Below are 17037 nucleotides of genomic sequence, written 5' to 3'. Positions count from 1 at the left end.
TCTATCTCACCATATTAATATAACATTGAGATAATCAGCTAAATGTCTGAATTTCAGTCAATCAAATATTTATGAAGTGGTCTATGTGTGTGGTCCTGGGTGAAATACCCTGATGGCCACGGAGAAGGAGAGAACGCTACCTGAACTTCCAAGGGTTCATGTTGTACTTGGAAAATCAAGACATTAATGTGTAAAAAAAATCAAAAAATACAAGAGATGCCACAACAAAGCATGATGAATTGTCAGAAGGCGTGTTATCAATAGTACATAATGTTTTAGAGGAAAAAGAGATCCCCATGCAATAGAATATTCAGAGAGGATTCACTGAGAGGGTATTATTCGAAGAACAGTGGGTGATGGATGGGTGGAGAGTGGGGAGCACAGCACTCCAGCTAAAGGTGTCTGCCGACCCTGGCTGTAGGGGACAGTTTTAGTGGAATTAATTGTCTTCAACAAAGTTCACTATAGATTTGACCACATGGGAATAAGATGATACGGGAGAAAGCTGAGTATGCTGCCAGGCAACCTTACAAGTAAGGGCAGGAAAATGGTGAGGAACAGGGACTTAGTGGCCAGGTGAACTGGGCTGGGGATTCCAACTCTGGCCTTCCTTAGCTGTGACTTGCTTTCTCTTGTCAGGCCCCAGTGTTTTATGGGAAAAATGAGGACGTCACCTGTTTCATTTTTTTAACTCACACATGTTTTGTGCTTACTTTATGCTAGCATCATGCAAAACATTTTGCATAAATTATCTCATTTAAGCCTCAAAATAACAACCTTATGTGGTAGACAATATTGATGTCCCCATTTTACACATGAGAAAACCAGGCTCTAATCCGCCATGCAGGAGAAAGAATTCAAACCCCGGCTGTTTGGAGTGAGAGCCTTCGCCACACTGCACATAGTATTTAAGAAGCTTAGTCGAGTGCCTGGCATATATAGGTGCACAACAGGGGTGATCCTCACACCAGAACAGAACGTTCAACCCCAAATTGGCTTACCTATATAAATGCACCCATTTCCACAGGGGCTCACACATGATTTTCAGGTGGGAGGTATAAGCAACCCATAAACAAAGCTATATGGTCCTGGGAGGTCCTTGGTCCTAAACAGTCCCTGCTCCTATGACTGTCACCATGTCCACGCACCAGGAGACAGAGAAGGTCCAAGTACCTAGCTGTGAAAAGGGAGGAAATTGCGTCTGACAAACACCACGGAGAAGAGGACGACAGAGGGTTAGGGCGTCACGTCTGTCCTGGGTATCAGAGAAATTGTCTCTGGATTTCCTTCAGCTCTGGTCACCATGGCAGGGGCCTCACCCCAGGCAGTTGGGACGCATCTGGACTATAAAATGAGAACCTGGATCAACATTCCAGCTCGGCAACTTTCTAAACTCAGCCACCTTGGACACCTTGCTTCCTCTCTCTGAGTCTCAGTTTCCCTGTCTAGAAACTGAAAGGGGTGAGATAAATAGATTTAGTTCTGACATGTTGTTGTTCCATGAGAATTCCATGAGTCTAAAACGACATAAAGGATAAGACTCAAATTAACCAGAAATAGCAACTTTGAATCTCAACCAGCTAAGCCACATCTCCAGTCACACGGATTTATACGTGCAGGCACAGCCAATGTTTTAGGAGGAAAATAAGTCATCCAAAATTTCTAACTAGTAATTTGACGGAAAGCATTTTTTCCAAGTAAGTACTTGAGATGAATGCAACTTGGTGATTTGAGAGAAAGCATTTTTACAATTACCTGAGATGAATGAAACTTAGTACCGAGACTAAATCAGCAGGACAAAGAATTGCAAGCAACTTCAGGAGTCATTTTGCTAGTTCTGCAAAGCTCCAGGTGAATTGGAGGGGCCAACTAAATTTTATAGAATTGACCAACTAAATTTTAGAGAAACTAAACATCTTCCTCAGATTATGCTCAGTTTGTGAGCGCTTTGGTGGCTGGGACCATGTCTAGTCCATACTTTAGCTCCACAATTCCTGGCACAATATTTAGAGACAACGTGTGGGGAAAAGCACTTTGTAACATTCTGTACTCATTGCAGTTCAATCAGTTTGCATATAATAAACACTGTTTAAGCTTGGTGGGGGGCACTTGATGTCCCTGAGTCTCAATTTTCTCCTCTGTTAATTAGAAAGCCAAAGGCCTCCCTCACATAATTTGTCAAGAGGGGTAAGTGAGACCATGGAACTTTCCAGCACTGTTCCTGCCTCATTACTGGGTCTCAGGGCCATGGGCATGTCTCCTGTGGAGTCCAGTAGGACCTCATGCTCAGAAGGGCCCCATGATGGGTTTAGTGCTCTGCTGTTGCCATCTTTAAATTCTTAATAATTTTTAAAAAGGGGTCCAAGATGTCCATTTGTACGGGGCCTTGCTGATTACGCAGCTGATCCTACTCAAGGCATTGTACTGAGTAGGGTTGCCGAAGCCCACACAGGGTCAGTGCCTCAAACAAGAGCAGAGTCGACCAATATCCAAGTCTTCCTTGAGTGCCTGGTCTACACTTCTGAGCTCCCAGGCTGCAGGGACAATGGAGAGAAGCCTGCTCTAAGAACACTCTTCTATGCTAAAGTATTCTAGAAGAGTTTTCTGTCACTGACTTCAGTCAAGTCACTCAACACCTTTGTGCCTCAGTTTCCTCAATCATAAAGAGAAGCTATGAACAGCGCCTATATTTTCAGAGTTGTTGTGAGGATTAAATGAATTAATCTACGTGATGCTCTTAACAGTTCCTGGGACATAGTAAGCTCTATGTTAGAGTCAGCTATTATATTTTGCTGTTGTTGTTGTTGGCTTTTCCTTGCCCAGATGTTTGCCTGGCTTTTTTTTTGACAGTGTACATTTTCTGATTCTCATTCATAACATTTTTAAACTGCCAGGCTGGTTCCCTTCCCTCCGCACATCCCAGTTCTTTGTAGCTCAGAATGAATCTTAAGGGAAAAACTCCTGCAGGGAGATATTCTCTGGGATCTGGTTCCCAGTTGACTTTAAAAGAGTAAATAATTTATAGCTACTATTGATGGAGTACTGGACTCGGCACTAAATGTATATTTTCTGTAATCCTCATAGCAACACTGAAAGGTGGCTGGTTTTATACCCATTTTACAGATGAGGAAACTGAGGATTACAAACATTTAGCAAAGTTCTTTGGATCTGGTTCTGTCTGCATCCAAAGTTTATTTACCTTCTAGCCAGAGCCCTGAAGGACACTGCTGCTACTGAAGACAGATCTCAGGTCTCAGGAGCAAGAGACTAATGTCCATAAAGTGCACACTGACAAACCTTAAGTTCACTCCAAGCCAATGGCAATTGAATTCCACACCCTGGCATTCTAACACATAAACAGAGAACCTCCTCTGAAACTTCTACACATACATGTTCACAAACAGACACACACTCCTCAAACTAATTTAAAATCCTACGTGCCCAGACAATACTTACCCCCAGGACCATGAGAAAGTTCTGATCCCAGCCTGTGTTTCAGCGATGTCCTGATGGAAACATCTCCCTCACCACCCCCCAGCCCCACCCGGAAGCTTCTCAGTCACTGAAGGTCAGTCGCCAATGTTTCATCATTTCCAATAGGGTGAGGGCATGCTGCTCAGAAGATAATAATCTAGCTCAGTTTTGTAGAGCGGGGTGAAGCAACAGACAACACCTCCTGTCTCTCTTGGCAGGGCTCTACCCTACTGCTCCATGCAGACAGTTTACGTCGATGGAGGTTAGTAGTCTCTTTCCCTCCATGTGAACAAATGTTTAAATTCCACAAATATGCACACGTCCCGGTAGAGCGGAAAGAACCCTGGAGGAGAAGTCAAGAGGCCTGGGTTCAAGTCCCAGCTCTGGCACTAACTTGCCGTATGAGCTCAGACAAATCACTTTCCCACCAGTGGACTCATGATCTTCCTTTGTAAAATGAAGAAGTGGGTCTCTACATATTAGCAAAGGTCCCTTCCAGCTCACCTCATCTCCGAATCTGTGTGTGATACGACCATAGATAATTATGAGTGTGTATATGGAACGTACGGCAACTGATAAGGATAATTTTTTAAGGACTTCTTTACCGTTAAACATTGAATGAGGCCGACCTCAGACGGCTGTTACAGTTTGTATGACAGTGCCAAGGAAGGGAAGGAAGGTCAATTGCAGGCTTTTGGTGGGGTGTCTCAGGCTAAACCTCCACAACCTAAATTTGGGAGTGAAAAAGAACAGGAGGAGCATAAAATGATCCTGAGATAAAACAAAGAAAACAGTACTTTATAGGCCTCAGTGATGTCACCGCCCTACTCGCAACAAGATAACCAATATAGAATAATGGCTCCCAAGTCAGATATATTCAGGTTTGAAACCTGGCTGTACTACTTGGTAGCTGGTTGACTTGGGATAAGTTACTTAACCTCTCTGGTTCTCAGTCTTTTCATAAGTTAATAATAAATGTCTAATTTTTTTAAATCTCATAAGGCTTTTTAAAGTTAAATGATACAAATAAATAGGCAAAGCACTTAACAGAAGCTCCTTTCTCTGGTAAACGAGAGGTGGTAGCTATTTACATTTTTATTCTCTAAATTAAAGTTAGAAATCCACCCCTTGGGCTGAGCGCTGCTCAGTGTTTTCCGACCCGCGATGTATTATCAGTTCACTGAGGAAATATGTCTATAGCTACAGTCTTCTTTCCTTTGCAGAGCTATGTTAAGAACAGGAAGCGCCACCCTTACTCAAAGTTGAGGAATGCATGGGGGTCCTAGAAGCTCTACAGAATGATTTCCTAACTGAGTTTTCAGCACCATCCAGGTTCATCCTTACACTGTCAACATACACCTCGCTGCTCCTGACTCTGCCAGAGTCTCTCAGTTTTTTTTTGTTTTTTTTTTTTTTTTTTTTTTTTTTTGCGGTACGCCCGCCTCTCACTGCTGTGGCCTCTCCCGTTGCGGAGCACAGGCTCCGGACGCGCAGGCTCAGCGGCCATGGCTCACGGGCCCAGCCGCTCCGTGGCATGTGGGATCTTCCCGGACCGGGGCACAAACCCGTGTCCCCTGCATCAGCAGGCGGACTCTCAACCACTGTGCCACCAGGGAAGCCCCTCTCTCAGTTATTAACTCTAGCTACAACTAACCTACAGGAATCAAGCCAAGAATTTTGACCCAATACCTTGATTACCCTTTTACCTGAACCCGGGGTAGACATGGCAGCAGCCAGGGTTGTGTACCATTCACACTGCTCTGCTCTTCTGTGTAGACCACTCTTGGACTAGAACCTTCCGTGATGCCTCTTCAAGGCTCATGATATCATGTAGTTGTTAAGGAGTTTTGAGCATGACATATTTGGGGTCCTCCATGTGTGTACTCTACTACGACAGTGTTGCAATAATAGAAAGTCCACTTGACTTGGACCTCAGTAACCTGGAGCCCCGAGGCATTCGACCTCTCTGGACTACATTTTCTTCATAAACAATTGCAAGTAATTTTGATTCGATCATCCACGACTCTGCTCTAAATCGAGAGTCTGTGTCTTACTCTACTGTGTCCCTTGTTACCAGAACTCTGCCTGCGTCTAGTAGGTGCTCAAGCAGTGTTTGTGGCATGTGTAAGTGAGTGAATGAATTAAAGTGCTGTTATTTATACATGCCTGGGGTATGCCCGCATCTCACACACTGCCTAACTATATGCAAACACTTGCTGAAGATGAGATGATTTGCTCACAAAAGCACTTAGTCTGCTCCTTCCCAGAGGCCACTGTCAATGGATTCCTGCTGGTGCCTCTTGGGAGGTCCACATCCAAGCTTCCATCTGCCTAGCCCGATGTGATATGGTCCTCCTCTCTCTGCTTTGAGCTGACAGCCCTAAATGAAGCTATAACATCTGTAATGTCAACAGGAAGCTATTTCTGATAGCTTATCACGTGGTGGAAGAAGGAGCGGCTGATGGAGGTCGATAACTCACATTCACTTCCCACACCCTACACATTTCATAAGACTGCATCCTTCCCAAGCCCTTCTCCCCTTGCACAATGCCTCCAACATTCGTGGGATGCAACGCCTCACGGAAAACATAGCTACTTTCTGCAGGAGAATCAGTTATCTCTCCCCATTTTTAAGGGGGAAAAACGGTGTGTCAAGAAGACTAAGGAGGGCTTCCCTGGTGGCGCAGTGGTTGAAAGTCCGCCTGCCGATGCAGGGGACACGGGTTCATGCCCTGGTCCGGGAAGATGCCACATGCCATGGAGCGGCTGGGCCCGTGAGCCATGGCCGCTGAGCCTGCGCGTCCGGAGCCTGTGGTCCACGATGGGAGACGCCACAACAGTGAGAGGCCCGCGTACCGCAAAAAAAAAAAAAGGATCTTCCTCCAAAAACTGAAGTTAAAACTCGTTGACAGATGCAGTCAAATGCCCACCCCACAGAGTTGTTCAAGATTCAATGAGTCCACATGGGCTCTGTTAACCCACGTGAAACATGTTACAAATACTAGGCTTTATTATCTTTTAAAATAACATAGAAGGAAATGGTGACTGACTGCTCATGAGCGCAGGGTTTCTTCTGGGGTGATGAAAATGTTCTAAAATTGTGATGATGGTTGCACACCTCTACAAATATACTAAAAGCCATAGCATTGTGAATTGTATGGTATGTGAATTCTACCTCAATAAAGCTGATATCTTATCAAATAGCAAGGGCTTTGCTACTGTGGTCACTATGTTATTCCCTCCAAATTGTTCTGCCATTCATTCATTCACGTTACAGATATTTCTTGATAGTTGACAATGCACCTGGCCCTGCACTTGGGATCCAGAGGTAAAGAAGATGGACTTGATCCCTATCCCCATGCAACTGGGGTCATAGACTTCAGACAAGAAATTACACTAAGGTGTGATGAATGCTGTCTCCTGGAAAGTTAAAGGGAGTCAGGGAACATATAGCAGAAGGGCTCATCACAGTCTTTGATCAGAGAAGGACTCAGCTCTGACCTAGTGAGTGAGGGGAGGGCTACAGGCAGAAGAAAGAGCATGAGTAAAATCTCAGTGGAGAGAGAGAGAACTAGTGCATTTGGAAAACTGAGAGCCAGCCAAGATAAAGGGGAGAGAGCGGGAGGGCAGTGAGGAGTGATGAGGCTGAGGGGGTGCGTATGGGTGGGATCACAGAGGGCATTGTGGGCCCTGCTAAGAAGTTAGGATTTATCCAATGGACACCTGGAACCCATTGAAGGTGCGTTGATAAGCTGAAGAAACGTTAACTGATAATGACCACTCAGAGTTTGTTTTTTGAAGAACCTCTGGTTGCAACGTAGAGAACAGATTAGAGGGAGAGACAGAGGCAATTAAACAGATTTTTTAAATACGCAAGGTGTAAAAGTGATAGGATTTGGTGATCAAATTACTTGGAATGGAAGTGGGAGGTAGAGAATGGCAAAGTGACTCATAGATTTTCAGATAGGGCCAGTGGGTGGCCAGTGGGGAGGGAGAGGGCAATGGGGGAGCTGCAGCATGCTTTCTGTGCCTGATGTGTTGAGTGTGAGTACACAGGGGCCCAGTCCAGAGAGTGGTTAAAGACGGGGTCCCTGAAGCCAGACTGACTCTGCTGCTACCTATCTTCTCTGTGACTCGATTTCTTGAAGACAAGAATAACAGTAGCTTTCTCAAGTGCTGCTGTGAGGCTTATATGAGTTATATGTGAGGCACTTAAAATAGGTCTGTTAAGACTATGTAAGTGTTTACACACAGTTACGACTACAAAAGTATTTATCATTATTATTGCTGTCATACACCCAAGAGGTGAAAGCCAGTAAGCAGTTAGATGTGTGTCTACAGATGTCTACAGTTGGAGACGTAGATTTCAGGGGCGTCGGCAAGCAGACAGCACTAAAGCCTTTGGGAGTAGAGTGAGAAGGCAAAGGGCCAGGGGAGAGCCCCGACGTGCTCCAATATCAGAGGGACAGGTGGAGCCTGCCAAGGACACCCCAAGGGCATGGCAAAGACACAGGAGGTGGGGTGGGAGCGCCCAGGTGCCAAGTCTCAAGGAACGTCCTTCTAACTCACTGGGACCTCTGGCTGTCCCCCCACTTGCCTTGTGCAGTCGAGATTGCTCCAGCTAGGTGTTTCCAGGGAACATTGGTGAATTCAGTAAATCAAGTTTTAAACATCTATGCCCAGAGTGTATTAGAGGAGGGCACTATTTATACAAAGCCTGAAATACACCCACTTATAAAGACAAGAATCCTTTTGGAATGAGGGACATCCCTCTACACTCATCAGTTTCATAAGTTTGGACCTTTGTACATTCAGTATATCCTTTTCTCTATCTGGGCTGGCCTTCTTTGCACACAAATTTTTTTTCCACTGTTTTTTGTGTCTGCTTTAACTCCCCTTAGATCATCGGCTCTTAAGGAAGTGAAAAATTAAGGACCACGTGATTTATTTATTTGTTGAGTTCCTGTTTATGAGATGTTGCTGCGTAGTACTTGAGGCAGGTTCTCAAAAAAAACAAAAAAAACAAAAAACGTTACTGATAGTGGCCACGCCCTTCTAATGATGGCAAAATCGTCCTGCTGTTCTAGTCCATTCAACTGATCCATGAGAAATATCTCCTTGTAACATGATCAATTGTCATATGTCAGTTGATAATAATTCTTCACATTTTTCTACAGCATCTTGTAATTTACAGAATATTTTCATATAACATCATCAGACAATGCCTATCTCCAAAGCAGTCACAGATTATTTCCATAATCTGTGAACTTATTATTTCCATTTTACAGATGAGAAAATCTCAACTTAAAGAAATTAGTTAACTTGCCAAAGTTGTACAAGGTAAGTGAAGGGCCAAGGCTGATAGCTGACAAGAGAGTGGTGCATGGATTGGGTGGAGGGCAGGTGGCAGTGGGAGCTGTCCATCCTGGAAGCAGGCGCTCAAGGGGTGCATTGTCTGCAGTGGATTTAAAAAATAATAAAACCAACTAAAGGCAGTCTGCTTTTTGTTATTACCATGCACCATAATTCCAAATACTGTCAGAAATACTCCTGCCTGCTGGGCACCGAGAAGCTGGCTTTTTCTATCCTCTAATAAGAAACATTAAGGGAGCAAGTGAACCTCATTTCCAGTCACACAGAGAGATTTTTCTCAGGACTTTGCAAAGCGTTTTACGTTCCAAATCCCTGCCCTTGTTAAAACAGATACATTTCTTGGAGGATGTTCAGAACATTGCAGAATTATGTTTTCCCAAGAGAAACAGCAACCACCACATGGCCAAATGTCTAGAAGCTCCTCAGCCTATTTAACATAATTTCCCAAGAATCTTTAGAAGAGCAGCACCCATTCACTCATACAGCAAAATGCACTGAGCAGCTCCTCTGAGAGTGATGTAAGGCAGGAGCCATGGGTGTGGAGGAGCAGCAAGGGAAGGAGGACAGCTACATCCGCCAGGCCAGTGGGTTGTGGACAGCTTCTTCTGCAGATGAGCTGGAGGGATTTGTCTTAGTGCCCAAGACCTGGGCCTCCTTGGAGTGTATAACTCCCTTGCCCTCTGCTTTAGCTGTAAAGGCCCAGAATTCTCCCATCCTAACTGAGAAGGGCAGCTGTTTGCTCTAAAACCAAAAAGGCTAAATGCAGAAGTGGAGAGCCCTAGCTGCTAGCAGCCCAGACCTGAGGGGTTTCCTGGAACCCATCAATACTAATACTCAACGCTCTCAGTGCTAAAACTAGGACAGTCCAGGGCAAATCGGGATGACTGCTCATCCATCTTTCTAGTTGCTGAGATTTTTAAATCATTATTTAGTGCTCATTTTACTTCTGTTGAAATCACTGTGGGTCCCAAGCTTGGGGCATGGAGAGTCTGGTCAACATCTTCATCTTAGCTACGTATTGGAGCATGAGCTCCAGGAAGAGCCTAGAGCAGGGCTTCTCGACAGCAGCACTTTGTGCAGGATAATTCTATTTTGTGGGGGGGCTTTCCAGTGCATTGTAGAATGTCTAACAGCATCCCTAGCCTCTACCCCCTATATGCCAGTAGCACACACACACACACACACACACACACACACACACACGCCACTCCATTGTGACAATCAAAAATGTCTCCAGGGGCTTCCCTGGTGGTGCAGTGGTTAAGAGTCCGCCTGCAGATGCAGGGGACACGGGTTCATGCCCTGGTCTGGGAAGATCCCACATGCCGCGGAGCGGCTGGGCCCGTGAGCCATGGCCGCTGAGCCTGCGCGTCCAGAGCACGTGCTCCGCAATGGGAGGGACCACAACAGTGAGAGGCCCGCGTACCGCAGAAAAAAAAAAAAAAAAAGTCTCCATATATTTTCAGATATCTGGGAAGGGGAGCAAAATTGCTCCCAGCTGAGAGCTACTGCCCCAGAGAGATGTCTCTGGCTGGCTAACTAAAAATTGGGGGCTGTTGGGTACAGATCAAAGCTGGAAGAGGGGGTGTCCTCGCTTCAGACTGGGCACAGCTACCCCATTTGCCACATAAAAGACTAATAATGACTATTCTGCACCCTCCTTGGATTGAATCAGAAGCAGGGTTAGGCTGGGGTCTCCCTGTGACAGTCCCGCCTGGGCAGGTGTCCCCGTAAACAAGCTCTTCCCACAGGGCGTTACAAGGGTTACTTCCTGTCCTATGGGATGCTCCCTAAGAAAACAAAAGAGAGTTTAAAGAATACTATTCATAAAGTACATTACATATCGGAGGCTCTGAGAAGTCTTGCCATAAAGAAACCTGTTTAAATTTTTCAACACAGATATATGCTGAGGCCACAGTATCCATTTAAGGACCATTGTTAATATCCCAATTGTAAGTTCTTTGGAAACTCTGGTGCCCTCCCTGAGATTTCTGAGAATTTTCAGAGGGTTTGTGTGCTTGTGTTTGCTTCCAGCTCTGAGTTCATCCTCCCCCTGAACTGTCCAACTCATTCAGATTGCACCTCTTACCACTTCTCTCTTATTTCTGCTCTATGCTGACCAAGATGTGGATTTCAGTCCCTTGTCCATGATGTCCCCTTCCCCAAAATACCCACACCAGACCTTGGTGTGTTCAGTGGGCTTTACTGAGGTTTGTGGTGGTGGAAATCTTTTACATGATTTTAGCCCCCTTTTCCCTCAAAAATGTCCTTGTTGTCTCCCCCGCAGCCTCCTCCACCCCCACCCCAACTCTATCCTCACTTTATTGTACAAAACAACTTTGCTCTCCGCTCCTTATTGGCCTTGGACTTGCTTTTGCACTTTCAAAGCCTTGTTAACGGGTGACCACATAATTTGTCACCCAAACTATGACACTTTTGAGAATGAAAGTGGACCTAATAATAGTTTATCTGGGACAACAGTTGCATACCAGGAAAGTCCCCAACAAACCAGGGTGTGTGGTCACCCTACATCTGCGCTATAACAAAGGGCTCTCTGCCCTTGGACTTGCCCAGTATCAACAGAAAAGAGGGCAGAGGCTTAGAAATCTTTGTGTTTCCTTTCTACTTCCTCCTCCCCTCTCCAGTCTCTATGAGTGGAAAGGAGCCATAAAGAATGTGTTTTCTTACTGATGTGAACCAGTATGGCATACCCTCCTTCGAAGACAGAAGTGGCTTCTATCATGTTTGGTTTTAAATGAAAAATTATTTTTCTCCATTACTCTTTACTTATTCATCATTTCCCAAACTTATCTGGTCATAGATCTCACCTACTCTCTACATCCCAACATCCATTAACATCTCTCATAACTGGAAGAACACACTTTGGGAAACTTTAAGCTCAAAGGTAGGGAAGATCATCTACACTGCCACGAAATAACCTTGAGTGATGACAGGATTAGGGTGGAGCAGAGACCAGGAGTCCCCTATAAATGAGGAGAATATCTGGAGATTAACAAATGTGAGCAGCGGGAGTAGAGAGAGAGGTGCAGCCAGAGGCATGATCCCCAAAGGACCAGGGGCCCCTGTACTCCCACTGCATGGAGTATGCTGTGGGAAACACTGCCTTAGACCACTGATTCCCAAACTCAGGCGCTGATTTGTTGCACACACCTCATTTCCCCATACTGCTCCCGCCCCCACCCCGGCCAACTCCAGACACACTAACATCCTTGATATTCTTTGACCATGTAAAGTATACTTCCACCTCAGGGCCTTTGCACTTGCTGTCCCTTCTGCCTGACATGCTCTTCCCCATTTATCCTCAGGTCTCACTTTCTCACTGCCTTCAGGTCAAATGTCAGCAAGCCTGTACCTGAACATCTAATACAAAATAGCAACCCACTCCCACCTGGTGTTTCCCTACCTTCCAGGACTTGCTTTATTTATGTCCATAGCACATGCTACCATGTGACAGTCTGTGTACTTTCTTGTTTATTTGTTCACTGCCCCCCTCCTAGAAGGTAAGCTCCATGAGAATAAGGTTTTGTCTGTTGGATTCACTGCTGTATTCCCAGGGTCTAAAATATGGTGGTGTTTAATGCATGTTTTATTTATTTATTTTTTTAGGATTTTTAAAAAATTTTTGGCTGCATTGGGTCTTTGTTGCTGCGCGCGGGCTTTCTCTAGTTGCGGCAAGCGGGGCTACTCTTTGTTGTGGTGTGCAGGCTTCTCACTGCAGTGGCTTCTCTTGTTGCAGAGCACAGGCTCTAGGTGCACGGGCTTCAGTAGTTGTGGCATGCGGGCTCAGTAGTTGGGGCTTGCTGGCTCTAGAGCACAGGCTCAGTAGTTGTGGCATGCGGGCTCAGTAGTTGGGGCTCGCTGGCTCTAGAGCACAGGCTCAGCAGTTGTGGTGCACGGGCTTAGTTGCTCCGCGGCATGTGTCCAGGACCAGGGCTCGAACCCATGTCCCCTGCCTTGGCAGGCGGATTCTTAACCACTGTGCCACCAGGGAAGCCCTAATGCATGTTTTTAAATGAAGGAAAGAAGGAATGAATCAGTTGCAAAGTTCCAGACATCTTCCGAAGTTCCCACGGAGCAGACACTTGGTGGTGGTGACATGTACCCACTTCCACCGGGTGATCCTTCCCCAGCTCCTGTCCCGGGTGGCCCCGCATTCTCTGCGTTCACTCCCTCAGGAAGAAGACTTTACACATACTTGCAGCTCTCCCATGCCTCCTCCCCCCACACTTGGTACATTCCAGCAAAGCTGCTGTGAAGACATAGACACAGCAATCAGCCATTCACATCTCCAGACGTGAGTGTGACTCATGAATTAACCTCTACAGGGTGTCAATTCCTGACAGGGCAGAACAAGAGAGACAAAATACAGAAGCTGGTCCTTGAGTGGTGCGAGCCCCACTCCTGAGCCCTTGCCTCAGGAAGGGCAAGGGCGAGAAAGGGCTGGAGAGAAATGGCTGGAATGATTGTGTCCCTTGTCTCTCAGATGTCACTCCTTTCCATTATAACTGCACTTGTTTCCAATAAATTAGAAGAAATACCCAGTCGTTTACCTCCATCAGAATATGGTTTATGCATTTTAAACACACACACACACACGCGCGCGCGCGCGCACACACACACACACACATACACACACACACATCTAAAGGAAAAGCCGTTTCAGGATGTAGCTGGAGCACAGGTCCGACTTTCCTCTCTGAAGCATCTCACTGGCTTCCCATCAGTGGAATACAATGGAGGCATATTCCACTTGGTCTGGTGATGTCCTCCTGGGGCGATCGAAAGGGGGCATGTTGGCATAGACAACGAAGTCGTTTGCTTCCCTGGGGGCGAAGTTGATCACGTTGGAATATATGGCATCAGCATGGCAGGAAAGCTCCTTTAGAGATAGGACACAGGTTAGAGGTACCAGCCACTTCCAAAGATAAAACCAGCTACTGGGGCCCCTATAGGACAGCAAGTGGAACATTGGGTTTTTGCTGAGCAAGCCCTAGATCTGCCTTGATTTTCAAGAACATTTCTTTCAGGACTGTTCTCTGCCTTACCACCACCACCCCTGTATGGGGTCTACCTAGGAACAGCATGAAATCCTGGCAGAGCTAACCAGGAGCCCCTCTAGGTATGACTCCACTATTTCCTTACCAAGGATTTGTGGAGAAGATTGGTCTGATGCTTCAGTTGTTTCTTAGATAGTCCTCAAAAAATTAATAAATTCAGAGTCAGCCTGAGTTGAGGTAGTAACCATCTCTCCTTGATTGATTACTGGGCTTAGGGTTGGACTTCAGAATGCAAAATCCACCGCGTTTAACCCATTGGGCCTCTGAGACTGAGCTAAGTGCCCAGGAAGAGGCAGGGGGAGTAAGCACTGTTGGTATACTTTATAATTTGGGTTAGTATTTAGATGAGCTTGGCATCTATATTTATTTTAGTTGATGCATATAAACCACGTCTATACAGATTGCTTATGTATGGCTTTTAGCACAAAGAATTTGTACCATAAATAAATCTTGTTGCTATGTGCTGAGTCCCTGGCAACTCCAGAGAACAGACCCTATAGCCTGCCCTCTTCTACTCTCCCCCAAGGCTGCCCCATAGGAAAGACATCCCATCTCTGCCCTTGGTTTCTCCTCTTTCCTGGTTCCCAGCTCCAGGGCCAGCCGTTCAACTCACTCTCATGCCTCCATTTCTTCAGAGTCATGGACAAGAGCCCCACCAGCAGCAAGATGAGGGCCATGACACCGATGGAGCTAGAAACAGCTGTGGCTGCTGTGCCGAAGCTTAGGGAAGCAAACAAGACAACGAGGATGCTTCAGCTGCCCTGGCTGGCTGCAGTGACCATCCGCAAAATTGCCCTGGGTCCTCCCCGCTTCTGTGGGCGCTCTCTCACCTCGGGCTTCCACATCCCCAACAGCCAACCATCTCCTGCTCCCATTTTGAGCCTCTCTCCTCTGCCCCAACCTCCATGGCCATGGTCCCACCCACACCAGTCCACAAATGGGGCCAAACAGACCGTCTTCCAAGATGCCTGATACTCCTGCGTGGGCCAGCCCTTCTCTCACCCACCTGCTGAGTTCTTTAGGGCCAGTGCCTGTCTTCAGGGTGGTGATGTTCTCTGCAGAAAGGGATAGAGAAGTTCTTTTTGTTTTATTTTGTTTTATTAGTTATTTCTGAGATATACATTTTCAAGTAATAACTAGAATTATCACTTAAAACATTATACCAGAACATATAAGATTTTTAGAAATTTCATGTAATGTCTGAAACATTTATATTAACATATCTCCATACAAATCACCCAAAGAAAGTTTAGTATTAGTTGTTTTTTTCTGTTTGTTTGTTTTTTTATACAGCAGGTTCTTATTAGTCATCAATTTTATACACATCAGTGTATACATGTCAATCCTAATCACCCAATTCAGCACACCACCATCCCCACCCCACCGCAGTTTTCCCCCCTTGGTGTCCATACGTTTCTTCTCTACATCTGTGTCTCAACTTCTGCCATGCAAACCGGTTCATCTGTACAATTTTTCTAGGTTCCACATACATGCGTTAATATACGATATTTGTTTTTCTCTTTCTGCCTTACTTCACTCTGTATGACAGTCTCTAGAACCATCCACGTCTCAACAAATGACGCAATTTCGTTCCTTTTTATGGCTGAGTAATATCCCATTGTATATATGTACCACATCTTCTTTATCCATTCGTCTGTTGATGGGCATTTAGGTTGCTTCCATGACCTGGCTATTGTAAATAGTGCTGCAATGAACATTGCAGTGCATATGTCTTTCTGAATTATGGTTTTCTCTGGGTATATGCCCAGTAGTGGGATTGCTGAATCATATGGCAATTCTATTTTTAGTTTTTTAGGGAACCTCCATACTGTTCTCCATAGTGGCTGTATCAATTTACATTCCCACCAACAGTGCAAGAGGGTTCCCTTTTCTCCACACTCTCTCCAGCATTTGTTGTTTGTAGATTTTCTGATGATGCCCATTCTAAGTGGTGTGAGGGAATACCTCATTGTAGTTTTGATTTGCATTTCTCTAATAATTAGTGATGTTGAGCAGCTTTTCATGTGCCTCTTGGCCATCTGTATGTCTTCTTTGGAGAAATGTATATTTAGGTCTTCTGCCCATTTTTGGATTGGGTTGTTTGTTTTTTAATATTGAGCTGCATGAGCTGTTTATATAATTGGGAGATTGATCCTTTACCCATTGATTCGTTTCCAAATATTTTCTCCCATTCTGAGGGTTGTCTTTTCGTCTTGTTTATGGTTTCATTTGCTGTGCAAAAGCTTTGAACTTTCATTAGGTCCCACTTGTTTATTTTTGTTTTTATTTCCATTACTCTAGGAGGTGGATCAAAAATGATCTTGCTGTGATTTATGTCAAAGAGTGTTCTCCCTATGTTTTCCTCTAAGAGTTTTATAGTGTCTGGTCTTACTTTTAGGTCTCTAATCCATTTTGAGTTTATTTTTGTGTATGGTGTTAGGCAGTGTTCTAATTTCATTCTTTTACATGTAGCTGTCCAGTTTTCCCAGCACCACTTATTGCAGAGACTGTCTTTTCTCCATTGTATATCCTTGCCTCCTTTGTCTTAGATTAGTTGACCTTAGGTGCATGGGTTTATCTCTGGGCTTTCTATCTTGTTCCATTGATCTACGTTTCTGTTTTTGTGCCAGTACCATATTGTCTTGATTACTGTAGCTTTGTAGTATAGTCTGAAGTCAGGGAGTCTGATCCCTCCAGCTCCGTTTTTTTCCCTCAAGACTCTTTGGCTATTCGGGGTCTTTTGTGTCTCCATACAAATTTTAAGATGATTTGTTCTAGTTCCATAAAAAATGCCATTGGTGATTTGATAGGGATTGCATTGAATCTGTAGATTGCTTTGGGTAGTATAGTCATTTTCACAATATTGATTCTTCCAACCCAAGAACATGGTATATCTCTCCATCTGCTGGTATCACATTTAATTTCTTTCATCAGTGTCTTATAGTTTTCTGCATATAGGTCTTTTGTCTCCCTAGGTAGGTTTATTCCTAGATATTTTATTCTTTTTGTTGCAATAATAAATGGGAGTGTTTCCTTAATTTCTCTTTCAGATTTTTCATCATTAGTGTAGAGGAATGCAAGAGATTTCTGTGCATTAATTTTGTATCCTGCA

General features: G+C 44.9%; 1 protein-coding gene across 1 annotated transcript in view; it reads left to right on the top strand.

Annotated features, from left to right (window-relative positions):
- The first annotated feature begins 9379 nt into the window (after nucleotides 1-9379).
- The window catches only part of CTSE (cathepsin E), a 50442-nt gene continuing 42784 nt past the window's right edge, over nucleotides 9380-17037 (top strand). Inside the window, 1 exon segment of the mRNA XM_060310919.1 lies at nucleotides 9380-9538. Coding sequence (XP_060166902.1) covers nucleotides 9380-9538 — 159 coding nt within the window.

The sequence above is a fragment of the Globicephala melas genome, chromosome 1, assembly GCF_963455315.2.
Source record: "Globicephala melas chromosome 1, mGloMel1.2, whole genome shotgun sequence".
In the NCBI taxonomy this organism is placed as follows: domain Eukaryota; kingdom Metazoa; phylum Chordata; class Mammalia; order Artiodactyla; family Delphinidae; genus Globicephala; species Globicephala melas.
This window is presented reverse-complemented; position numbering and strand designations above follow the sequence as displayed.